This window comes from Oncorhynchus tshawytscha, linkage group LG01 (genome assembly GCF_018296145.1).
Source record: "Oncorhynchus tshawytscha isolate Ot180627B linkage group LG01, Otsh_v2.0, whole genome shotgun sequence".
NCBI classification, from domain to species: domain Eukaryota; kingdom Metazoa; phylum Chordata; class Actinopteri; order Salmoniformes; family Salmonidae; genus Oncorhynchus; species Oncorhynchus tshawytscha.
In genome coordinates this window covers 40,190,242-40,211,282 of record NC_056429.1, presented here as the reverse complement: position 1 = coordinate 40,211,282, position 21,041 = coordinate 40,190,242, and the positions used below count along the sequence as shown (strand labels likewise).

Genomic DNA, 21,041 nt, shown 5'->3' with positions numbered 1-21,041 from the left:
ACGGTGGGCAGGTATTCTGTACTCTCAGTGTTTTGTTAATTCTCTCCAATGGGTCAAGTAATTATCTTTTTGTTTCCTCATGATCTCCCTCTCTCTCTCTCTCTTTCCATCACTCTCTCTCTCTGTCCATCTCTCTCTCTCTCTCTCTCTCTCTGTCTCTTTGTCTCTGTCTCTTGCTCTGTCTCTGTCTCTGTCTCTCTCTCTCTCTCTGTCTCTGTCTCTCTCTCTGTCTCTCTTTGTCTCTCGCTCAATTCAATTCAATTTGCTTTATTGGCATGACGCAACAATGTACATATTGCCAAGTCTTACTTTGGAGATTTACAATATTAACAGAATTATAATAATCAATATTATTAACGGGACAACAGTAACAACAATAATCAAGGGTCAAAATAATAATACATTGAACAATAACAATTGCATAGAGGACATGTGCAGGTTGGTTGGTCTCTCTCTCTCTCTCTCCCCTTTGGAAGTGGGAGGTATTGCTATTTCAGCAGGATTTAGTGAAAGGTTTTCCCTCCACTCAAACTCATTAGGTTTCTAGGCCGTCAACCCTGTTCTCACGCCACACCGACAGAGCTAATGTGTTTAACCTGGCTCTGTTGACGTAAAACGAATGATATTTATATGCTACGTACGTTTTCAAGTTAGTTAGTCAGTCAAGTGTTAAAGTGATACCGGTTACAGTTTGGGTGTTCATTACAGCTATTCACACCTCAGTGCCAGTGTCAACAACCCTGTGTGTTACAGGTGGTGCCCACCATAGTTGATTTATATTGTTTTATATTACCTCCATCGGCTGAGCGCTTTGAGAAAAAGCCCCTGTGTGCCCAAAAAGCCTGGTTACTGTAACTGTACGTTTTTGGAGTTCTAACAGCGTTTTATTCATGCCCTAAGATTAGCGTGTGTGTGTGTGTGTGTGTGGGTGTGGGTGTGTGTGTGTGTGCGTGTGAACGTGCGCACATGAAGAATGTAGTCTCTCAGAGTGTAGAAAAAAATACTTCTCGACAGACTGTTTTTTTCTCTTCTTTAACTTTTCACAGACTGAGGTTTTTCTGAAGGGTGACCCCCCCCCCACACACACACACACACACACACACACACCCACTCACCCACACACTTGCTCCCACATGTTCCGCTAACCCCTCGGAGGGGCTCAATTACCTCGCTGTTCTGGATTGTTTCTAAATAAGTGTTGATTGATTGTGGATCAGGGCCCTAATATGGCCCGCCAGGGGACGGTCTCTATGGCCATAGCATTGTTTACATCTGTAGCCCTATAATACCTACCACCACACAGGGTGAATACTAACGCTGAACACATCAGAGGCTTACCACAATGCAAATGCATAAATGCTTCCGCTAAATAGGCCACTTCTTTAGTCGGGTCAGGGGATATAATGGTAGGCAACCTCCCTGAATCGCCTCTATCATTCTCTATGGCCTCTATCATTCTCTATGAGACAGATTAGCTGGGAAGGGAGGGAGGGGCCATGGCTAAGGCACTTCCTGTTTCCTGTTCCCAGCAGCCCTTGCAGGAGTCTGTCTGAGGTCTCCACTGGCAGATCTGGCTCAGGTCAGGCTGATAAAGTTTGTGTAAATCATGGCTGTTCCCAATGGAGTTTCAGTGGTTTGGACTTTGCCCCCACTCCTACACACACTCCTACACACACTAACAGACACACTCACAGACACACTCACCGGTCTTGCTTTTCTAGCAGTAAGGTTTCCCTGGCTGAGAGTTCACCAATAAAACCTCTGGGCATCCACCGTTCATGAATGACCCTTTTTCACAGACGCCACAAACTAATGTAGGCGATACCTCTGTAAACCACTGTCGACCCTCTCGTTCTGGTCTACGTTCCACCTTAGTGCTCTCTCTCTCTCTCTCTCTCTCTCTCTGAGCCTCTGAGCTTGTAACTTTACTCAAATTCTATCTCACATTTCACAATTTCAGCCACAATTTGGCCAACCTTTCCCTTTGTGCTATTGTATGAAGCAGCTCCACTGGTTCTAGTAAACAGCCAGCCTGGACGTGTTCTAGAGTAGTGTAAGGTCCCTACGCTCCTTCTAGAAGGTTCTATTATGGAGCCCTGTCGCCTAGTGACGTCTAGTCTGTCCACACTAAAAGTTGTGGCACGGTGTGTATTCCATCAAAAGCCTATGACCATGGATTTCCATGTCTTTGTAGCTCTAGTCACAGCAGCCGTGCATGAAGGATGTTATGGTATATTGTTGAAATAGGTCTGTCTGAACACAATAGGATTCTTTGCCATATAGCAGGGCAAAGGTAGGGCACTCTGACTATAGTGTGCAGAGCAAAAGGAGAGCAAAGATGGTGCCCGGAGTCTACAGTGTAAATGGTGAATGCAGTGAACCCACAGGTGAGTGTGTGTATATTGTGCACAGGGGCCCAGGCCAGAGCCATAGTTCTGATTCTAGTCCAGGCATCAGGCTTATCTTTGGGTGGGCTCCTGCTTCCTCCTGGGTCTAGGTCCATTAGACCACAAAACACAAAGAGCCTCCACCTGTAGCCCTGAGGGGAGGGATCGCATGACAGTCCTGAAAGAGAGAGAGAGACGGAGAAGGAGAGAGAGAGACAGGGGGGGAGACAGAGAGAGAGAGCCCGAGAGAGAGAGCCTGAGAGAGAGGCCCGAGAGAGAGAGCCCGAGAGAGAGAGCCCGAGAGAGAGAGCCCGAGAGAGAGAGAGAGAGAGAGAGAGAGAGAGACTGTAGCCAGGGCACAAGAGACCACTGAGTTAATGCAAATCAACTCAGATTATCTGACATTTTATGCGTGTTGATGTCTGGTGCCTGCGTTATTATGCTTTACTATTCTCTGATATCATACTATTGGACCTTCATTCAGTCGTATCTATGGAAACGCTCAAATATTCCAGTGGTTTGATTCATCTTCCCACGATGTTCCGGTGAACAGAGATGTATTCAGTTGTTGATCAGTGTTGATTCAGATAGGATGTGTTCTGTAGACTAAGGCTAGCCAGAGAGCAGCCAAGATTCTTTAACTTATAAACCACAGGCCCCAAAGTGTCCTTCAGGCCTGCCCCAGCCTCCCTCTATCTCTCTTCTCTCTCTCCATTTACCCCCCCCCTTGAGTTTTTCCGTGTTCAAAGCCAGTCTACCATGGCCTCCGACATACTTTCTTTTTCTCCATATGAACAGCACAGTAGGGTACACACACATTTGCAGACCTAACTGTAAAGAGGAATGAATGCTCTGAGAGCTACTTTCTCTGCCCTGTGTCAGGGTGAATGGTGTCTTACTCTCATTTGTTTTAAGAGGACGGGGGGGGGGGGTGGCCGTAAATTCCCTTTTAATAGGAGATCACGAACTGTATCCTCTCGACTCTCTTACAACCCTTTAGTAGACACACTATACTGTTGTGCTATTTTTAGGTTTCTGCGTTTTCGCTCATTTTAATGGTGGCGGTTAATCATCTAGCCTTCTGTCAAAACGTTGTCCCCGTAGACAAAGAAAAGCTTCAGGTCAAAGACCTAGGACCCGAGACACATCTCACTGGGCACAGACGGCATTTCCACATCTAGTTTTGATTCCCATTTGGTTGATGCGTCAACTGACGTTAATAAGTCCACTAAAAAAATGGCACCATGTCATTGAATTTAGGTGCAAAAAGTAGGGTGAAAAGAAATATGAAATTCCATTATGTTGATGACTTTTTTGCAAATTCAATCCGTCATCACATCGATTTTTTTTCCGTTGTTGTTGTTGAAATGACGCGGGAACAACATTGATTCGACCAGTTTTTTTGCCCGGCGGGATAACTTTTCCCTGTCTACGGAAAGTCCTATACCTCAGAAATAGGCATTTCTCATTTCTCTGACGGATAGTTTGTCAGGAAAGGTGGATGATTTATGGGCCTACGGACGGCCCCCACTCCAATGCCAATGCAGTGCGACAGTGCTAATGGCTCTTATTACGGAGGAAGTCCTCTACCCAAGGAAGTCACGCTTCATGTTTAACATGCGCCTTCGGTCGTTCCCTAAGTACTCTGCCTCGCCGCCATGTTGAGCCAAACCTGTACTCGTGTTCCGCTATGTGCACATGTTTCGCATGATGTCATTGTCATCTGTGATCTACTACACGTCGGGGTGTAAAGCATCAGTTTAAAGAAGAGGGGCATATATAGCCGTCACGCTTACAGTACCTGCCTTGCTTTCGGCTATTTCTTTCTTTCTTCCCCTTCTCTCCTTGTTTTCCCTGTTCCTGTTATTACTCCCAAACATCCATTTTGAATCAGTTTCTATGTGATGTTTTGGTTCCTAGCTAAAGGCCAGGAAGAGCGGAGGAATGAGAAGCAGGCGGTAGTTTGGCATGGCAGACCCGAGCCCACGGTGAGCCCTAACGACAGTGTTAGTTTTTTTTTTTTTTTTTGTAACAATTTTTTAAGAGGCTAGCGCTGTAGTCTACCACACCTCCTGGAGGGCTTCTACAGACTCTTTTCCAGACCTCCCTCCTTTTCCCTCACTCTCCTTTTCTTTCCGTCTTTCTTTCCCTCTTACACCTTCACTGGTTCTCTCTGCAAGGCTCTGTTTGTTTTTGAGGGGTCTGTACACATGACGGGTCAGTGGATACAAAAAAACAAGCCCCACTCTGTTTTCACGAAGTACCTCTCCCCCCCCTCTCTTGTCTCTCACAAACACACACCCCTCCCTCTCTCTGCCTACCTCCCTCCCCAAGTTGTAATGGACTCCTAACCGCTTGACCTTTCAGCTCCCTGTCTTTAGTGAATCACAGAACTGAAAGTCTGTAAACACGGCCAGAGTTTGTGTATGGAGCCCTATTGCCCCTTTGACTCTCTCAAAATACTCTCCTTTTTCACAAATCCCAGCTGACGAATTTCAGGTTGGAGGATTCCGTTGTCAGATCTGCCTCTTATCCCTTGCTGATTCCTCCAACTGGGAATCCAGGGAATTTTGAAGGACTTTCAGCAACTCTACCTCCATCTGACTCTCTCCCCTGGCCCTCACTACCCTATTTCCCAGGGGATGTGATGTCACTGGGTCAGAGGTCACAGCGAGGAGGGGTAGGTTTGGGATGGGTCTCTGTCTCTCTCTCCACATCTCAATATGGCTCCTGTTCCCAGGAGACTGAGTAGCGGAGAGATGAAGAAGCGCTAGTCTTACTTGATCTGATTGACATATTACTTACCACATACATCCCTGCTGTAAGGGCCACTGTGGTGTTGATAGACAGACGTAATGTGTATCTTTCTCCTCTCTGTTTGTTGCTCGAGCCCACGGTGAGCAGTAACGACAGTGTTAGTTTCAATTACTTCTCTCCTTCATTACTTCCTATCATTACTTCCTATCCCATCCATTTTGTCTCCCTCTCTCAGTAAGTCTTCTCTCTTTCTCTCACACACGCACGCATGCACACACACACACACACAGAGGCCTGTATTGTTCCAGTCAGGGTAACATGAGGACTCATGAGGGGCCCTTTCTCCATTGTCTTCTAAATGGAGTCCATCAGTGGCCCTTCTCTTCATCCGTTCTCTATGTGGTCACGGGCCACTGGGACCTACAAAACTGGTCAACCCAAGCCGCTGGTGGCCATTTTGTTTCCTTTGTCACTGCGGTATCGTTACCCAGGCACCCACACATACAGTTCAGATGTCTTCATGGAGCTTGGCCTCACACTCTCTCTGGCTTATTTTGTTTAATGTGACCAAATCACAACAACTCCACTGGCGTACACATGTGCAATGTTTTTTTTATATTGTTATGGCATCGAAAAATAAAACATCAGATATAAAAAAAGCATATTGCATGAAGACAAGAGAAACGCACCCAATTGTAATGTGGAAGATAATGATAAGCAGGCTTGTTTTTCTCGTTCTCGATCTTCTCAAACCGCAAAAGCTTTGTTTTGAGTTCGGAAACACAATCTCTCGAGGAGACTCGTCATGATTGTCCATTCTCTCTCTCCGTTCCCTCTCTCTCTAGCCGTTCTTCTTTCCAGACCCTGCATGTCTTTCATTTGGGGCTTGGAGAGGAGAGAGAGGAAGAAGAAGAGTAAGAGGAGGAGAGGAGGAGAGGGAGGAGGAGAGGAGAGGAGAGGAGAGGGAGAGAGGAGAGGGAGGAGAGGAGAGGAGAGGAGAGGAGAGGAGAGGAGAGGAGAGGAGAGGAGAGAGAGAGAGGAGAGGAGATGGAGAGGATCTTCCTCTAAAGGACTTCCTGTGGGGCGGGAATCCAGATCCTCTACTAACAGAAAGTAAATACATGTAACCTCACAGTGGTGACAGCTTATATCCTTGTCTGTCAACACCATCAGAAGCCTCTAGATCGAACCAGGCCTCAGCCCTCCGTGTCGTCAGGACCTTCCCATCTCCTTACTTCACTCCAAAACACTTCCTCTCCTCTGTCTCTCTCTGTGTGTGTGTGCATGTGCGTGCATATCACTTCCACTCTGTTTGTCCTCCTCTCATCTAAAGAGTGGTAACAACTGGGGCTGTTGTGGTGACCGTATTACCACCACACCGACGGTCGCGGGTCATGAAGGCAGTCAAATTCCATGTGACCGTTTAGTCATGGTAATTAGGCTTCTCCAAGTTCTGATGCTGCTGATGGTCATTAGTAGCCTATCAAACTTGCTAACTGCCTGGAACTCAGCACTATATTGTCCCTCTAATCACTCTGAAATCAATGCAAATATATTCAAAATATCTAATCAAACACTTCATGAGAGCCTATGAGCTGATGTTGCGCAACATTTCAATAGGCTATGCAATTGCGCGAGAAAACAGAGTGATGGCCTCTACTGAAAATAGGAGGATCAGCTTTCTACTAGGCCTACTATATTTCTTTCTCAACTTTGCTAATACTAAGCATATTGCTTATATTTACAACAGGAATATAGCCTACCTGGCTGGCATGAAAATAAACCACAGGGAAAAGCGTCCTCCATTCGCTATTTAAGTGCATAGATTACACGTCATTTTCCCACTGCCCCTGTTTCCATACAGGTGCATGATAACGGTCCTTTCAAAATCAAAAGCCAAATGCTGCTGGGCGGCAGGTAGCCTAGTGGTTAGAGCATTGGACTAGTAAACGAAAGGTTGCTAGATCAAATCCCCGAGCTGACAAGGTAAAAAAGGGAAGCGCTATACAGCCACTGGCTGCAAAAGTCATGGATTTTTTTAAGGGTACAGGCCTTATCAAGTGCTTGTCAAATTGTGAATGAGAGACTGATGAAGTGTGTACAGCCTGCGCTAAAAAAACAAAGCAGAGGTCATGCCTTTCAAGCAACTTTTTTTTCAAATCCTCATTAGTCGCATCATGCAGCCTTACAATGTGTTAAAAATCTAAATATATAGCCCAACATTAGTAGGACAACTAAAGCTACATTAATAACTCTAAATGAAACATGTAGGAGGAGAACCTATTACTTTGTTAACTGCTCAACACAGAATAGCCGCATGTCCGCACTCCCTCAAATCGCTTGGAGAAAAGGGCCTTTCTTTTTTATTCAGCTTTGTACATCTGGCATAGCCAGATCAGCACCTTACATAAGGACAACTCAGAGTATACTATTCCTCTGAAATAAATGACATTTTCTTTATGTCATACTTCTTTGGACCTGTTTAAAATAACTAATGGAGTCATTGTGACGGTGTAGGCTGTATTACATGGATTTATTTGACTTTTTCAAAATGTAGATGTTCCAAAGGTCTGCATCAGTGCCTTGTAGGTTCTGTGTGGAAGCCAGGAAATTCTAAATGTGTTTACGTTAATTAACGGTCAATTACCCTGAGACCTACAGCTATTTGCTTGACAATCACCGGCTTTGTGACCGCCACAGCCCTAGTAACATCTCAACTTCAATGTAAATCGAACCAATTAGCGAAGGCTTTATGAACTGTCGATTTAAAGAGATCTAAGTGAAGGCTTTGAGAAGGGCCATATGAATTCAGGATCAGGATTTTGGGGAGTTTAAGTTTTGATGCTTTGCCTTCGTAGTTTCTGTCTGTCCCATCCTATTCCCGCGTGAATCTAACTCAACACAACGCCCAATACAGTAATCAAAACCAGGGTTAGATACGTGGAATGTACATAAGTACAGTGTAGAGTTGATATCCCTCATTCTCTCCAGTCTGCTCCTAGATCTCCAACCTGCTGGGAAAAGGATTCCACAGACACACGCCAGGAAACGCGAACTACAGGAGAGGGGAAGAGAGCAAACGGTTGAGAAAGTAGAGGGATGACAGGTTGGATAACATTCCTGCTTTTGGGAATTTGAGGGATGTTTTATTGGCCTCCAGAGGCGCTGACTAGCCTCCGCTAGCTTTGGACCACCAAATCCATTAGCCTTGCTCCTCTGTGTTGAGCTTGCAACATAACATTGACATCTCCATAGATAGAGCCTCCCTGTGTTTTAAGTGGAGGACATTTACAAGGCTCTATGTCCATTTATTTACAGATTCCAATAGAACGATACAATACAGACATACTGGGGGAAACGCCTTTGTTGTCCCGAAACGTCAATTCCAAGGTCTTCCCACAGATATGTCGACTTTCGCTTTCCTCCTTTAGACGTCGCTTTCCCAGAAAACACCAGGATTGGAGTTGACTTAGATGACCGTACTTCTGTCAACGGTCGGGAGCCCATGGTCTTTATTCCCTCGGCCCTCTCCAGTCTCCGAGGTCAAGGCCTTAGCAGCGTGGCTGATGTCTTACCTTGGTAGTAAAAACACATTGGGCCATCTTCCTAATGTTATCTGGTGTCTCTCCCCCATGGATGACTGGGCACGTAGGGCAGGCAGGCTCACACACACGCCCACGCACGCACACGCATCAGTGGTCCTGCAGGACCCATGGTAAAACAGCCTCCTCCTTCCCGTCACTGCTTTATGGCTTTACCAGGCTAGACCGAAGGATTCCATTACCAACAGGAGTGTGTGTGTGTGTGTGTGTGTGTGTGTGTGTGTGTGACAATGTTATTTTTTAAATTCGTCTTTCAATTTTTATTAGAAATTCAGTTTAGTTTCAATTAGTTTTCGGACCTGATTTGCTAGTTTTTATTTTATTTTAGTTTTAACAAAATATTTATATAAATTATATTTTTATATTATTTTGTTTCAGTTTTACTGTTAGGGACAGAAAGCATGCGTGGGAGTATAGGAGCCAGTTGTGTTGTAAAGTTTTTGTCACCTCCTGCAATGGGGGGCAGTAATATGAAAGGTGATGGGTCAGGTTAGGTTATGTTTAACTATTCCCCAGGTCGTTGCTGTAAATGAAAATATGTTCTCAGTTAACTTACCCGGTAAAATAAGGGTAGAAATATATATTTTTCCAAATGTATATTAAGTCAATCTCAATGTGACTTTAAAATGAATACCACCGAAACTGGTGCAATGAAACTCTCACCTGTGTTTACACCAACCCAATGCTTTTTAACTTGGTTGACGGATCCGTAGGTAACCGCCCGGTCCCAGCTCCATAGATCATTTTTCCTCAGAGCTGAAGATCCAAATCACGTTCTGCGCATGTGTTTCTTTACCTATACTTTAAACACACATTTTCGTGGTCTGTCTGTCAATCATGAATGATAATTCTTCAAGTTTTACTTGTGGAACGTCCATGCGGCATCTGCATACCAACCGTTTGACCTGAATCCGTTTCATTGGGATATGCATTTAGATTAGGTCTTCTTGAGTAATACAGTGTTGTATTTCAAGTAGCCTACAGTGTTGTTTTTCAAGTAGCCTACAGTGTTTACAGTAACGTTCTATACAGTGTATTCAGACCCCTTCACATTTTCCACATTTTGTTATGTTACAGCCTTATTCTAAAATGGATTAAATGGAACATTTTCCTCATCGATCCACATATCATAAACCATAATGACAATGCGAAAACAGGCTTTTTGAAATTGTATTTCATAGTTTTGATGTCTTCTCTATCATGCTGGTCAAGGCTCACATCAACACCATCATCCCAGACACCCTGGACCAACTGAAATTTGCACACCGCCACAACAGATCCACAGATGACGTAATCTCTATAGCACTCTACACGGTCCTCTCCCACTTGGACAAGAGGACATGAGAATGCTGTTCATTGACTATAGCTCAGTGTTCAACACCATAGTGCCTTCCAAGTTCATCAATAACTCAGGACCCTGGGACTGAACAACTCCCTCTGCAACTAGATCCTGGACTTCCTGACGGGCCACCCCAGGTGGTGAGGGTTGGCAACAACACATCCACCACACTGACCCTCAACACAGGGGCCTCTCAGGGGTGCGTGCTTTGTCCCCTCCTGTACCCCCTGTTGACCCACGACTGCATGGCCACGCACGACTCCAACACCATCATTACGTTTTCTGACAACACAACGGTAGTTGGCCTCATCACCAACGATGTTGAGATAGCCTATAGGGAGGAGGTCAGTGACCGGACAGTGTGGTGACAGGACAACAACCTCTCCCTCAACGTCAGCAAGTCAAAGGAGCTGATCGTGGACTACAGGAAACGGAGGGGCCAAGCACGCCCCCATCCACATCGACGGGGCTGTAGTGGAGCGGTTCAAGACCTTCAAGTTCCTTGGTCGGTTGAGGAGCATGTATTTAGTTGTACTTGCATTTAAGAGCAGTTGGAGGCCACGGAAGGAGAGTTGTATGGCATTGAAGCTCATCTGGAGGTTGGACACAGTGTCCAAAGAAGGGCCAGAAGTATACAGAATGGTGTCGTCTGCGTAGAGGTGGATCAGATAATCACCAGCAGCAAGAGCGACATCACTGATGTATACAGAGAAAAGAGTCGGCCCGAGAATTGAACCCTGTGGCACCCCGATAGAGACTGCCAGAGGTCCGGACAACAGGCCCTCCGATTTGACACACTGACCTCTATCTGAGAAGTAGTTGGTGACCCAGGCGAGGCAGTCATTTGAGAAACCAAGGCTGTTGAGTCTGCCGATAAGAATGTGGTGATTGACAGAGTCGAAAGCCTTGGCCAGGTTGATGAAAATGGCTGCACAGTAATGTCTTTTATCGATGGCAGTTATGGTATCGTTTAGAACCTTGAGCGTGGCTGAGGTGCACCCATGACCAGCTCGGAAACCAGATTGCATAGCGGAGAAGGTACCGTGGGATTTGAAATGGACGGTGATCTGTTTGTTAACTTGGCTTTCGATGACCTTGGAAAGGCCAGGGTAGGATAGATATAGGTCTGTAACAGTTTGGGTCTAGAGTGTCTCCCCCTTAGAAGAGAGGGATTACCGCGGCAGCTTTCCAATCTTTGGTGATCTCAGACGATACGAAAGAGAGGTTGAACAGGCTAGTAATTGGGGTTGCAACAATTGCGGCGGATCATTTTAGAAAGAGATGGTCCAGATTGTCTAGCCCAGCTGATTTGTAGGGGTCCAGATTTTGTAACTCTTTCAGAACATCAGCTATCTGGATTTGGGTGAAGGAGAAATGGGGGAGGTTTAGGCAAGTTGCTGTTGGGGTTGCAGGGCTGTTGACCGGGATAGGGGTAGCCAGGTGGAAAGCATGGCCAGCCGTAGAAAAATGCTTGTTGAAATTCTCAATTATCGTGGATTTATCGGTGGTGACAGTGTTTCCTAGCCTCAGTGCAGTGGGCAGCTGGGAGGAGGTGCTCTTATTCTCCATGGACTTTACAGTGTCCCAGAACTTTTTGGAGTTTGTGCTACAGGATGCAAATGTCTTGATAAAGCTAGCCTTTGCTTTCCTAACTGCCTGTGTATATAGGTTCCTAACTTCCCTGAAAAGTTGCATATCGCGGGGGCTATTCGATGCTAATGCAGTACACCACAAGATGTTTGTGTGCTGGTCAAGGGCAGCCAGGTCTGCAGTGAACCAAGGGCTATATCTGTTCCTGGTTCTACACCTTTAGCTGTCGGGACCTTTAGCTGTCTGGACCTTTAGCTGTCGCGACCTTTAGCTGTCGGGACCTTTAACTGTCGGGACCTTTAGCTGTCGGGACCTTTAGCTGTCTGGACCTTTAGCTGTCGGGACCTTTAGCTGTCGGGACGAGGGGTCCAGAAAAGTTGAATCCGCAGCCAATCCGTTTTAACTTTAGTAGTACACGTAAGATGATTCAAGTTAGCTACCTTACCATTTTTCCCCCTGTTAGCTAGTGATAGTGATGCACAAGCTAGGCTTATTTGAAACATCGGCATCTCCTGGACACATTTACCCGCCAGATTCAGTATCTTGAAAACACCACTGAAACCCATATTACATTTTTTGACCAAAGTTTAGAAGAAACTGAACATAATTCATGATGGTTTTTATTTTTATTTGGAGTCAAAGATAATAGTTTCAGTCTAGTTTGAATTTTTTTAAAGGATTGTTCATTATTTCATTTCAGTTTACTAGATTGTGTTTTTGTTTTTGTTTACTGTAATAACCTTGGTGTGTGGCGTACGAGCGTGTGTGTGTACGCAAGAAAGTAAAACAAAGAACGTGTGAGTGAACCAATGTTTGCTTTTGTTTCTGTGTGTTTTCTATGTGTGTGTGTGTGTGTGTGTGTCCATGTCAAGTCGTGTGTGTTCGTGTGTGTGTGTGGTAGACTCTGCGGGGTTCTAGCCTATAGTTATAACTGCTCTCTCTCTCTCAGACAGAACCCATGATGTAAGCGTAGCCTAGGCAAACACAGTCAGTTTAACGGAAAAGCCCTTCCTGTAATTAGCCATTATAAACTACTACTACAGATGTGCCCCTTTCACAGTGTGGTGTTAGTTTGGATGTTCAGAAAGGCCTGAACATCCACACTGTTTATCCAAATAGCAACCACACTCACTGGGACTAGCTGCCTTCCCATTCTGTGATGGACTCAGCCTCCCACCATGCACACACGGGATAAGTTCCAAATAGCACCCTATCCTTTACATAGTGCACTACTTTTGACTAGAGCCTATACGGGAATAGGGTGCCATTTGGAACGCCACACAGACAGCAACCGCCTTCTGAGAAAAGCAGATGATGGGGGTTAAGTGGACTTTGGAAGAGACGTCTTCTACCAAGCATTTTTGTTTGAATGTTTTGGACCGGGCTTTTTAACCTAAAGCCTTTTGGAGCAGAGTTTCTGGGCGAGGGATGTTGGTTGAGGTCTTTTGGACGGGCCAGGGTTGTAATTTGTCGCCGGGTCAGGATATAGAGCAGGACTCGGAGGAAGCAGGGTTGTCTACTCTTCCTTGTCATTTAGCCATCTCAGTGCGGCCACGTTGTCCCCGGCGACACACACACACACCATGGCTCTGGATACACTCCCGACGACACACTCGAACCTCAGCCAAAGGAATCCTCTATTTCTCTCTCTCTTGCACTCTTTCTAAGTGTGTGTGTGTGTGTGTGTGTGTGTATCCACATTCTCAAGGGGGAAGTTGTACATTAGACTAAAGCAGTATGGAAAAGCCTTTATTAATCTCATAAATGTAATGTTACTGTATTTCCCATTGAAACCCATCTTGGAGCAGACCAGAGCCGAGCAGACCCGAGCCGAGCCGAGAGACAGAGAGAGAGAGAGAGAGAGAGAGAGAGAACACAGACAGACAGACACAGACAGACAGACAGACAGACAGACAGACAGACAGACAGACAGACAGACAGACAGACAGACAGACAGACAGACAGACAGACAGACAGACAGACAGACAGACAGACAGACAGACAGAGTCAATTTCTGGATAGCCCATTCTGAGTCAATAAATGGGGGGGGTTAAAGGTCATGGTAGAGAGGTGACCTTGGCCTCTGAGACACTTAACACTCTCCTCAGAAAGTGACCCATTGACCCCTGACTCACACCCCGCCACGCTCGGCCACTCACCCCAGCCCAGACACCGATAGGGTTACCCTCAGTTTTTGTGTGTGTATGTATGTGTGTGCGTGATTCTGGAATTGAATGAGTTAGCATTAGGGCATTTGCCACACTCAGCCATAATGATCTAGGGTGGTTAATGTGGTTTGAAGCAGGAAGATGTAGAGAGGGAGCTTATTGTGAGAATATGATAATAGTTATGTCATACGCCCTTCTATGGTCTCCAACTGGCTTGGCTTCAGTCACATGACTAAATGAGCTCATAGTTGAAAATGGCCTTGTTTCTGTGTGTGTGAAAATGGCCTTGTTTCTGTGTGTGTGTGTGTGTGTGTGTGTGTGTATATGTGTGTGAGTGTGGCCCATGTGTGTGGACACTGATGGAAACAATGAAGTTGCTAATGCCTACTTGGACATTAACCTTCACAGATGCACTCTGACACACACACACACACACACACACACACACACACAAACACACATGCTTGTTACAGTTTCCCCACTCTTCATGTGTTTCGTATTAAAGCCCATGATGATATCCTTTTCCCATAAACAGGAATAAAGCCCAACGGCCGACTCTTTAAATCTTTCACATCTCTTCTCTGGGAAGGACTGAGACATCAAGCTGTATCAGCGGACACTGGACACTTAGATAAATGTTGTTAGAGCAGGACTGAAACTCTTCTCTCTGTTCCACTTAGAGCTGCTGGCACAATTACCGTAGTACTGTGTAACCAACTTTATGGATAAAAACGTCCTAAAATTATTTTGGTGTGTTTGTGTGTGTGGAACGAACAGCTGACTAAAGACAGGACACCCGAGCATTCTTGAGGTTGAGTCCGTTTCTGCGGTAACATGGAATCTTAGCAACAAACTTTGTTGCTCCTCTCTGAAACGAGCAAGGTGTTGTAGCAAACAAGTCGCCGGTCGCCTAGGCAACGCTGTCCTCCCTGTAGCAGCAGCACACATAGGGTGCGTTTGTAAATTCGCTCTGGCTATCTACTCCGATTTTAGAGCACTCTCGCCTGAGTGTGCCAGAGCGCAGAGTAACTGATGAATTTATGAACTCTCAACACCGGTTGAATATGGTGTGTCAATAAACATTGAACAAAAAAGCATCATTAAATTGCTTCCAGCAGCACAGTTACATTCACCAAAATGTCCTTGAGTGGCCTAGCCAGTGCTCGGAGTTGAACCCGATCGAACATCTCTGGAGAGACCTGAAAATAGCTGTGCAGCGATGCTCCCCATCCAACCTGACAGAGCTTGAGAGGCTCTGCAGAGAAGAATGGGAGGAACTCCCCAAATACAGATGTGCCATGCTTGTAGCGTCATACCCAAGAAGACTTGAGGCTGTAATCGCTGCCAAAAGTACTGCGTAAAGGGTCTGAATACTTATATAAATGTGATATTTCAGATTTGAATTGTTGATAAATTTGCCCAAAATTCAATGCTTTGTCATTATGGGGAGATGTGTTTTTCGTACATTTTACAATACGGCTGCAACGTAACAAAATGTGGGCCTGAATACATTCCGGATGCACTGTGTCTCGCTGTATCCCTCTCAATACGAGACTCATCAATGAGAGTTGAGTGATACAGAATAAACGTGCAATTCAGCTGACAAATGCATTTCGTAATTGGCTCCAGAATGTCAGTCCATCTGTGCGTCTGCCTGTCTGTGCGACAGCTGACGATGGGCCTACGCAGACACTAGTGGGTCTGTCGTTACAAAGTTGTTTTGATGCTGCTAGCTTGAGTTTCTGAACGAAAGACTGCGAATATTTTCCTCGTGCAACACTTGCTAGTTGGACCATATTTCAGACTTCTTAGCACGATCAGCATGCTGGACACTATGCTGGGCGCGCTGTGTACTGGTGAAGCAAGCTAGCTAGCTAATTTAGCTGGCTAGCAAACAGATAGATCCACACATGATTGCTTGCAAATAGCCTACCAGTGGGTGATTAGCCTACAGCCAAATAACGCTCATGCACTTGCAAACTTTGCTGGAGTTGCTAGTCCGCTAATTGTTTTGCTGAGGGTCACTTTTGCAGGCAACTGCTTGCTCTGCAAACACTTGCACTGCAGTAGACAGCCTATATTGTTGACCTTGCCTATGTAGAATTAGAATGAACTGCTATTACGGTGACCACAGTCATTTGGCTGGTCAATTACCGCCATCCAACATTCCATGACCGTCACAGCCCAAGTTCCGCTGTGAAGAGATGTGCAGAGAGAGAGAGAAGTGTTTGTGCCACATGCTTATGAAGTGTAATGCATGCTATGCTGACCTCTAGTGGCCATTCTGTGAACTGTAATGTACATTCATTCTCTCTTATCTATTTCTCTCTCCCACTTTCTACCTCTCTCTCTCTCCCTCTCTCTCTAACAGGGATGATTTTGATGAAGAGGGGTTTTGCCAGCCGTACAGGGGCGTAGCTTGTTCTCGCTTCATAGGGAACCGCAGCATCTTTGTCGACTCCCTGCAGATGCAGGGCGAGATCGAGACCCAGATCACAGGTACGCTATCTGCCTCCCTGTGTGTGATGTGTGTATGTGTGTGCATTTCCTGTATCTGTCTGTCCCATGTGGGTGTATTGTGAGTGAAATCAGTGTACAGGGATAAGGGTCATGGTCCAGATTTGGTCCTTCGTGTAAACCAACCAGACACTCATCCTTTCCAGCTCCAATCTGACCCCGGTTGAGTCAGAGTCAGCTAGTATGATGAGAGGATATCTGATAGAAGGATAAGAGTTCAGGATGCTAACGTCACAGTATGGTACACACGCAGTCTATGCTTTGTGTCTGGGTATCCCAAGTAGAGTCCATCAGACATGTCTGAACATCGCTTTGTGTGTGTGTGTGTGTGTGTGTGTGTGTGTGTGTGTGAGATTGAGAGAGCATTCATACGTGTGTGTGTGTGTGTGTGTGTGTGTGTGTGTGTGTGTGTGCGTGCGTGCGTGCTGGCTCTGTTTATTTTCCTGGTGACATTATGTGTCCGTTCATAGTTGATTGTATCGGAGCTGCCTGCCACTGTCTGTGGTGGTCAGTCCCAACCCAGAGACGATGTGGAGTATGTAGCTGCTGTACTTTTCCTGTAAACCACAGTCTGTACAGGCCCCTGTAAATACAGACAGACAGGCTGCTGTCCTAAACTGCGATTGCACTCTAGAGCAAATATACAAACTACAGGACCAGACATGAACTGTGAGTTATTTGTGTCCGACTGGATGGGGAAAATGTCCCCCAAAAGTTTGGATGTAGGCAATTCCCACAAAGGTTACGACTGATACGACTTATACTTGATCTCGGTCATACTTGATCTCGGTCATACTTGATCTCGGTCACACTTGATCTCGGTGGAGAAATACAAGTTCGATAAATTGCTATAGGGCTATAGCTATAGTTGTATGTATACCTAAACTTCAGACTTCTTATGCCCTAACGCATGGCCACTTTCCCCACCCAGCCGCCTTCACTATGATCGGAACGTCCAGCCACCTGTCGGACCGCTGCTCCCAGTTCGCCATCCCGTCACTGTGCCACTTTGCCTTCCCGACATGTGACCGCAGCTCTGGGACAGAGAAGCCCAGGGACCTGTGTAAGGTAATTGTCTATGTAGCTTTGTCACACTGACTGAAGACAGTCAGTGTGAGACAATATAAAGCTGGATATATTTCGACTTGCTAGCATTGACAAGTGGACATAATATACCATTTAGTAAGTGAGAAATATCTCTATTTAGGTTAGTAGTAGTGGTCACCCTCTGGAGTGGCCTAACATGTGTTACAATGTTGTGTTGTTTCTACTGCAATCTTTGTGTCAGTCTCAAACCCTCTCCCCCTTCTCTCCCTGTCCGCAAGGATGAATGCGAGATCCTGGAGAATGACCTGTGTAAGACCGAGTACATCATCGCCCGTTCCAACCCCATCATCCTGAAGAGACTGAAGCTGCCGAACTGTGAGGACCTGGCAGCACACGACAGCCCGGAGGCTGCGATCTGTATGAGGATAGGAATCCCCATGGCCGAGCCCATCAACAAGAGTAAGACATTCTAGAATGTAAACTGTGCTTCCAGTATCAATAGTCTGTACGTGGCCCATAAAGAAGAGTCTCTGTTGTTATCTTAAATCCACTTTTATAGCTAACCCATTGGCAACCACATACTGTCGTCCACTACCAACAGTATTGCTAGGCAACAGCAAATCCTAATCAAACATACTGTAAAGTATCAGCAACAATAAACAACAACAAAAAAAATAATATCCTTCATTCCGACACGTCTTTGCTCTACAATTTGGTCTAACACACACACTTGTTTTCTGTCCCCCGTACTTCAACCAGACCACAAGTGTTTCAACAGCAGTGGTTCAGCCTACCGTGGGACGGTCAGTAAGACCAAGTCGGGTCGTCAGTGCCAGCCCTGGAACTCTCAGTACCCTCACAGCCACACCTACCTGGCGTTGCGCTACCCAGAGCTCAGCGGAGGCCACTCTTACTGCCGTAACCCCGGCAACACGCAGGAGGGACCATGGTGTTTCACCCTGGACGAGGGAGTCCGTATGGAGCTGTGCGACATCCCCGTCTGCGGTGAGACATAAGGCGACATAGGGGGTTATAAACTCATTGATGTCTTTTGCTGTTTGGTTATTATTGGGAGCCAATGCTGCAACCTAACAAAAAGACACATTAGTTGTTATTTTTTTATCTTTGTATGTTATGGGTGTTTTAACACTAAATCGCAGCGCCACATTGTTATTTGCAGTGTACAGTGTGCTGTTTGGGTTAGAAAGAGAAGCGTCGGGGCAGTAAACATAGAGTTCGAACATTAACCCTGTGTTATCTATGTCCCATGAAGATTATAAGGAGAACCGTGGGGGCAGTAACATGGAGATTCTTTACATCCTGGTCCCGAGCGTAGCCATCCCTCTGGCCATCGCCCTCTTCTTCTTCATCTGTGTGTGTCGTAACAACCAGAAGGCTGCCCGACCCCCGGTGCCCAGACAGCCCAAACCTGTCAGAGGACAGAATGTAGAGATGTCCATGCTCACCAACTACAAACCCAAGGTACAACATTTAGCTGGCACCATCTCTAGTCCCATACTCCTCACCCTCTTATTGTCCACTCAGTCCACACACACACACACACAGCTCACACTATGTGCACACTCCAAAACAGAACACACACGGCATGTGCACACTCCCTCTCACACTCTTCCTCTCTCTCTCTCTCTCTCTCTCTCTCTCTCACACTCTCACTCACTTACTCACTCACTCACAAACAGAATGTTCTCGGTCCCCCACACACACTGGTCCCAGTGGGCCTGAACTCTGTTGGCCCAGCCAGAGACCCAGACTCCAGTCTCTCTCTCCTGGTGGTGATAGGGCTAGGGTTAGAGAAGTCAGGGCCATGACACCTACATATCTCGGCTAAATAGGTTATATGGGTACAGGCCTGCTGAGTGGCACCCTGTTTACAGCACTACATGTGAGTGGGAGAATGTCACTAAGACTCAATGTTGGAGGTGTAGAACGAGTGAAAAGCAAGGAATCCAGTCTGTGAGGCAGAGTTATGTGTTGTGGATGTTAAAGTGAGGCAGAGTGGGTAGCATCTCTCTCTCTCTCATCCTCTAGTGGTCAATGACATCCTTTCCTCCCTCCTGCTCCTCTTCCCATTTTTGTGATAGCAAATTGGTAGTTACAGTCTTGTCCCATCGCTGCAACTTCCCTACGGACGAGAGAGAGAGAGATGCATCCTCGGAAACATGACCCTGCCAAGCCGCATGGCTCGCTTAACCCGGAAGCCAGCTGCACCAATTTGTCAGAGGAAACACCTTCCAGCCTGCAATAGAAGTCAGCTTGCAGGCGTCCAGCCCGCCACAGCGAGTTGCTAGAGCGCGACGGGACAAGGAGATCCCGGCCGGCCAAACCCTCCCCTAATCCGGACAACGCTGGGTCAATTGTGCGCCGCCTCATGGGTTTCCCGGTCCACGGCCAAGTGTGACACAGCCTGGGATCGAAACCCGGGTCTGTAGTGACGCCTCAAGCACTGCGATGCAGTTCCTTAGACGGCTGCGCCACTCGGGAGGCCCTCTTCTTTGTTTTAGGGAGTTTGTATTTGTTTTTTGTAAGCAGCGCTGGTGGAGTCAGTTTACCGTCCGTATCTCAGATCAGGTTAGTAGGGCCTCTTCCAGTGGAGACAACATTTGTGGAGACAATCTCCCCAAGCCCAGATCCAGGAACCAGTCACCCCACCCCAGCATCACTGCACCAGCATTATTGTTTCTGCTGCCTCCCTGCATTCCTCCAACTACACGGCAGCAGCAACAGCCCCCATACTGCTGACACACACAAACACACACACAGCCCTCTCACCCCAGCATGCTCCGGCCCAGCCCAGTTCAAAGACACAGGGTTCGGGCCAGTGTTTTGACTCCCTCTGAAGTATGCTATTATGACTTCCGAAGACAAACACTGCAGAAGTATGGAAAAGCTCTATGGTGTGTGTGTGCGTGTGTGTCTCACCAACAGCACGCATGCGTTAAACATCCTCGTGTGTGAAGGGGAAGCTGGTTGGATGTTGACGACGATGAGTTTTCCTGTGCGCCATATACGGCAGATATTGTTGTTGTTGGGGGGAGGTGCTCATTGTGGCAGTGGGCTGCTCATTGGACGGCTACACGGAGCAGGCCTTTGCCAAGAAGCTGCTTAAGTACCATCCGCTCATGGCACGCTCGGACAGCCTGGGGTGGAGGGGCAAGCTGGTGGCGCTGTTAGACGGCAGTCTTGGCCACGTACACAGCCTTGTGGTGCGTGGCCTCCAGATTGCAGGCCTGACAAAAAAACTAGAGCAAAAGCAATTGGCTAGGTACTGCTCTGTTTTCAGCTGTCGTGGGCAGCCTCGCTGTTTGGAGAAGGAAGTGCTTTCTGTACCCTTTACAGTGCAATACAAACAGGGACTTTTGAAATGTTGGGATCCTTTTTTTTGTTGTCAATTTGATTGGTGGATTCAAATTAAGTATTTCATGCGTGTGTGCGTGCATATTTTTATTGCGTGCGTGCGGACGTGAGTGCACTTTTGTGTGTATGTGTGTGTGTGTGTGTGGGTGTGTGTTTACCTACGTGTGTGACCCCGTTCATGCCAGAGCCTAAGATCTCTATCAGAGCACAGCAGGATGAGGAATGTTCAGCTGCAGCGCCTTCTTTCTCTCTTTCTCTC

The 21,041-nt window shown here is 46.5% G+C and overlaps 1 protein-coding gene across 1 annotated transcript in view; it reads left to right on the top strand.

Moving 5' to 3' along the window:
* Positions 1-21,041, top strand: part of LOC112250684 (inactive tyrosine-protein kinase transmembrane receptor ROR1) — a 182,994-nt gene that overhangs the window by 150,588 nt on the left and 11,365 nt on the right. The window contains exons 5-9 of the mRNA XM_024421036.2: positions 16,215-16,342; positions 17,292-17,428; positions 17,686-17,866; positions 18,167-18,412; positions 18,681-18,889. Of these exons, the coding sequence (XP_024276804.1) occupies positions 16,215-16,342; positions 17,292-17,428; positions 17,686-17,866; positions 18,167-18,412; positions 18,681-18,889 (901 nt within the window). The remainder of the gene's footprint in view (positions 1-16,214; positions 16,343-17,291; positions 17,429-17,685; positions 17,867-18,166; positions 18,413-18,680; positions 18,890-21,041) is intronic.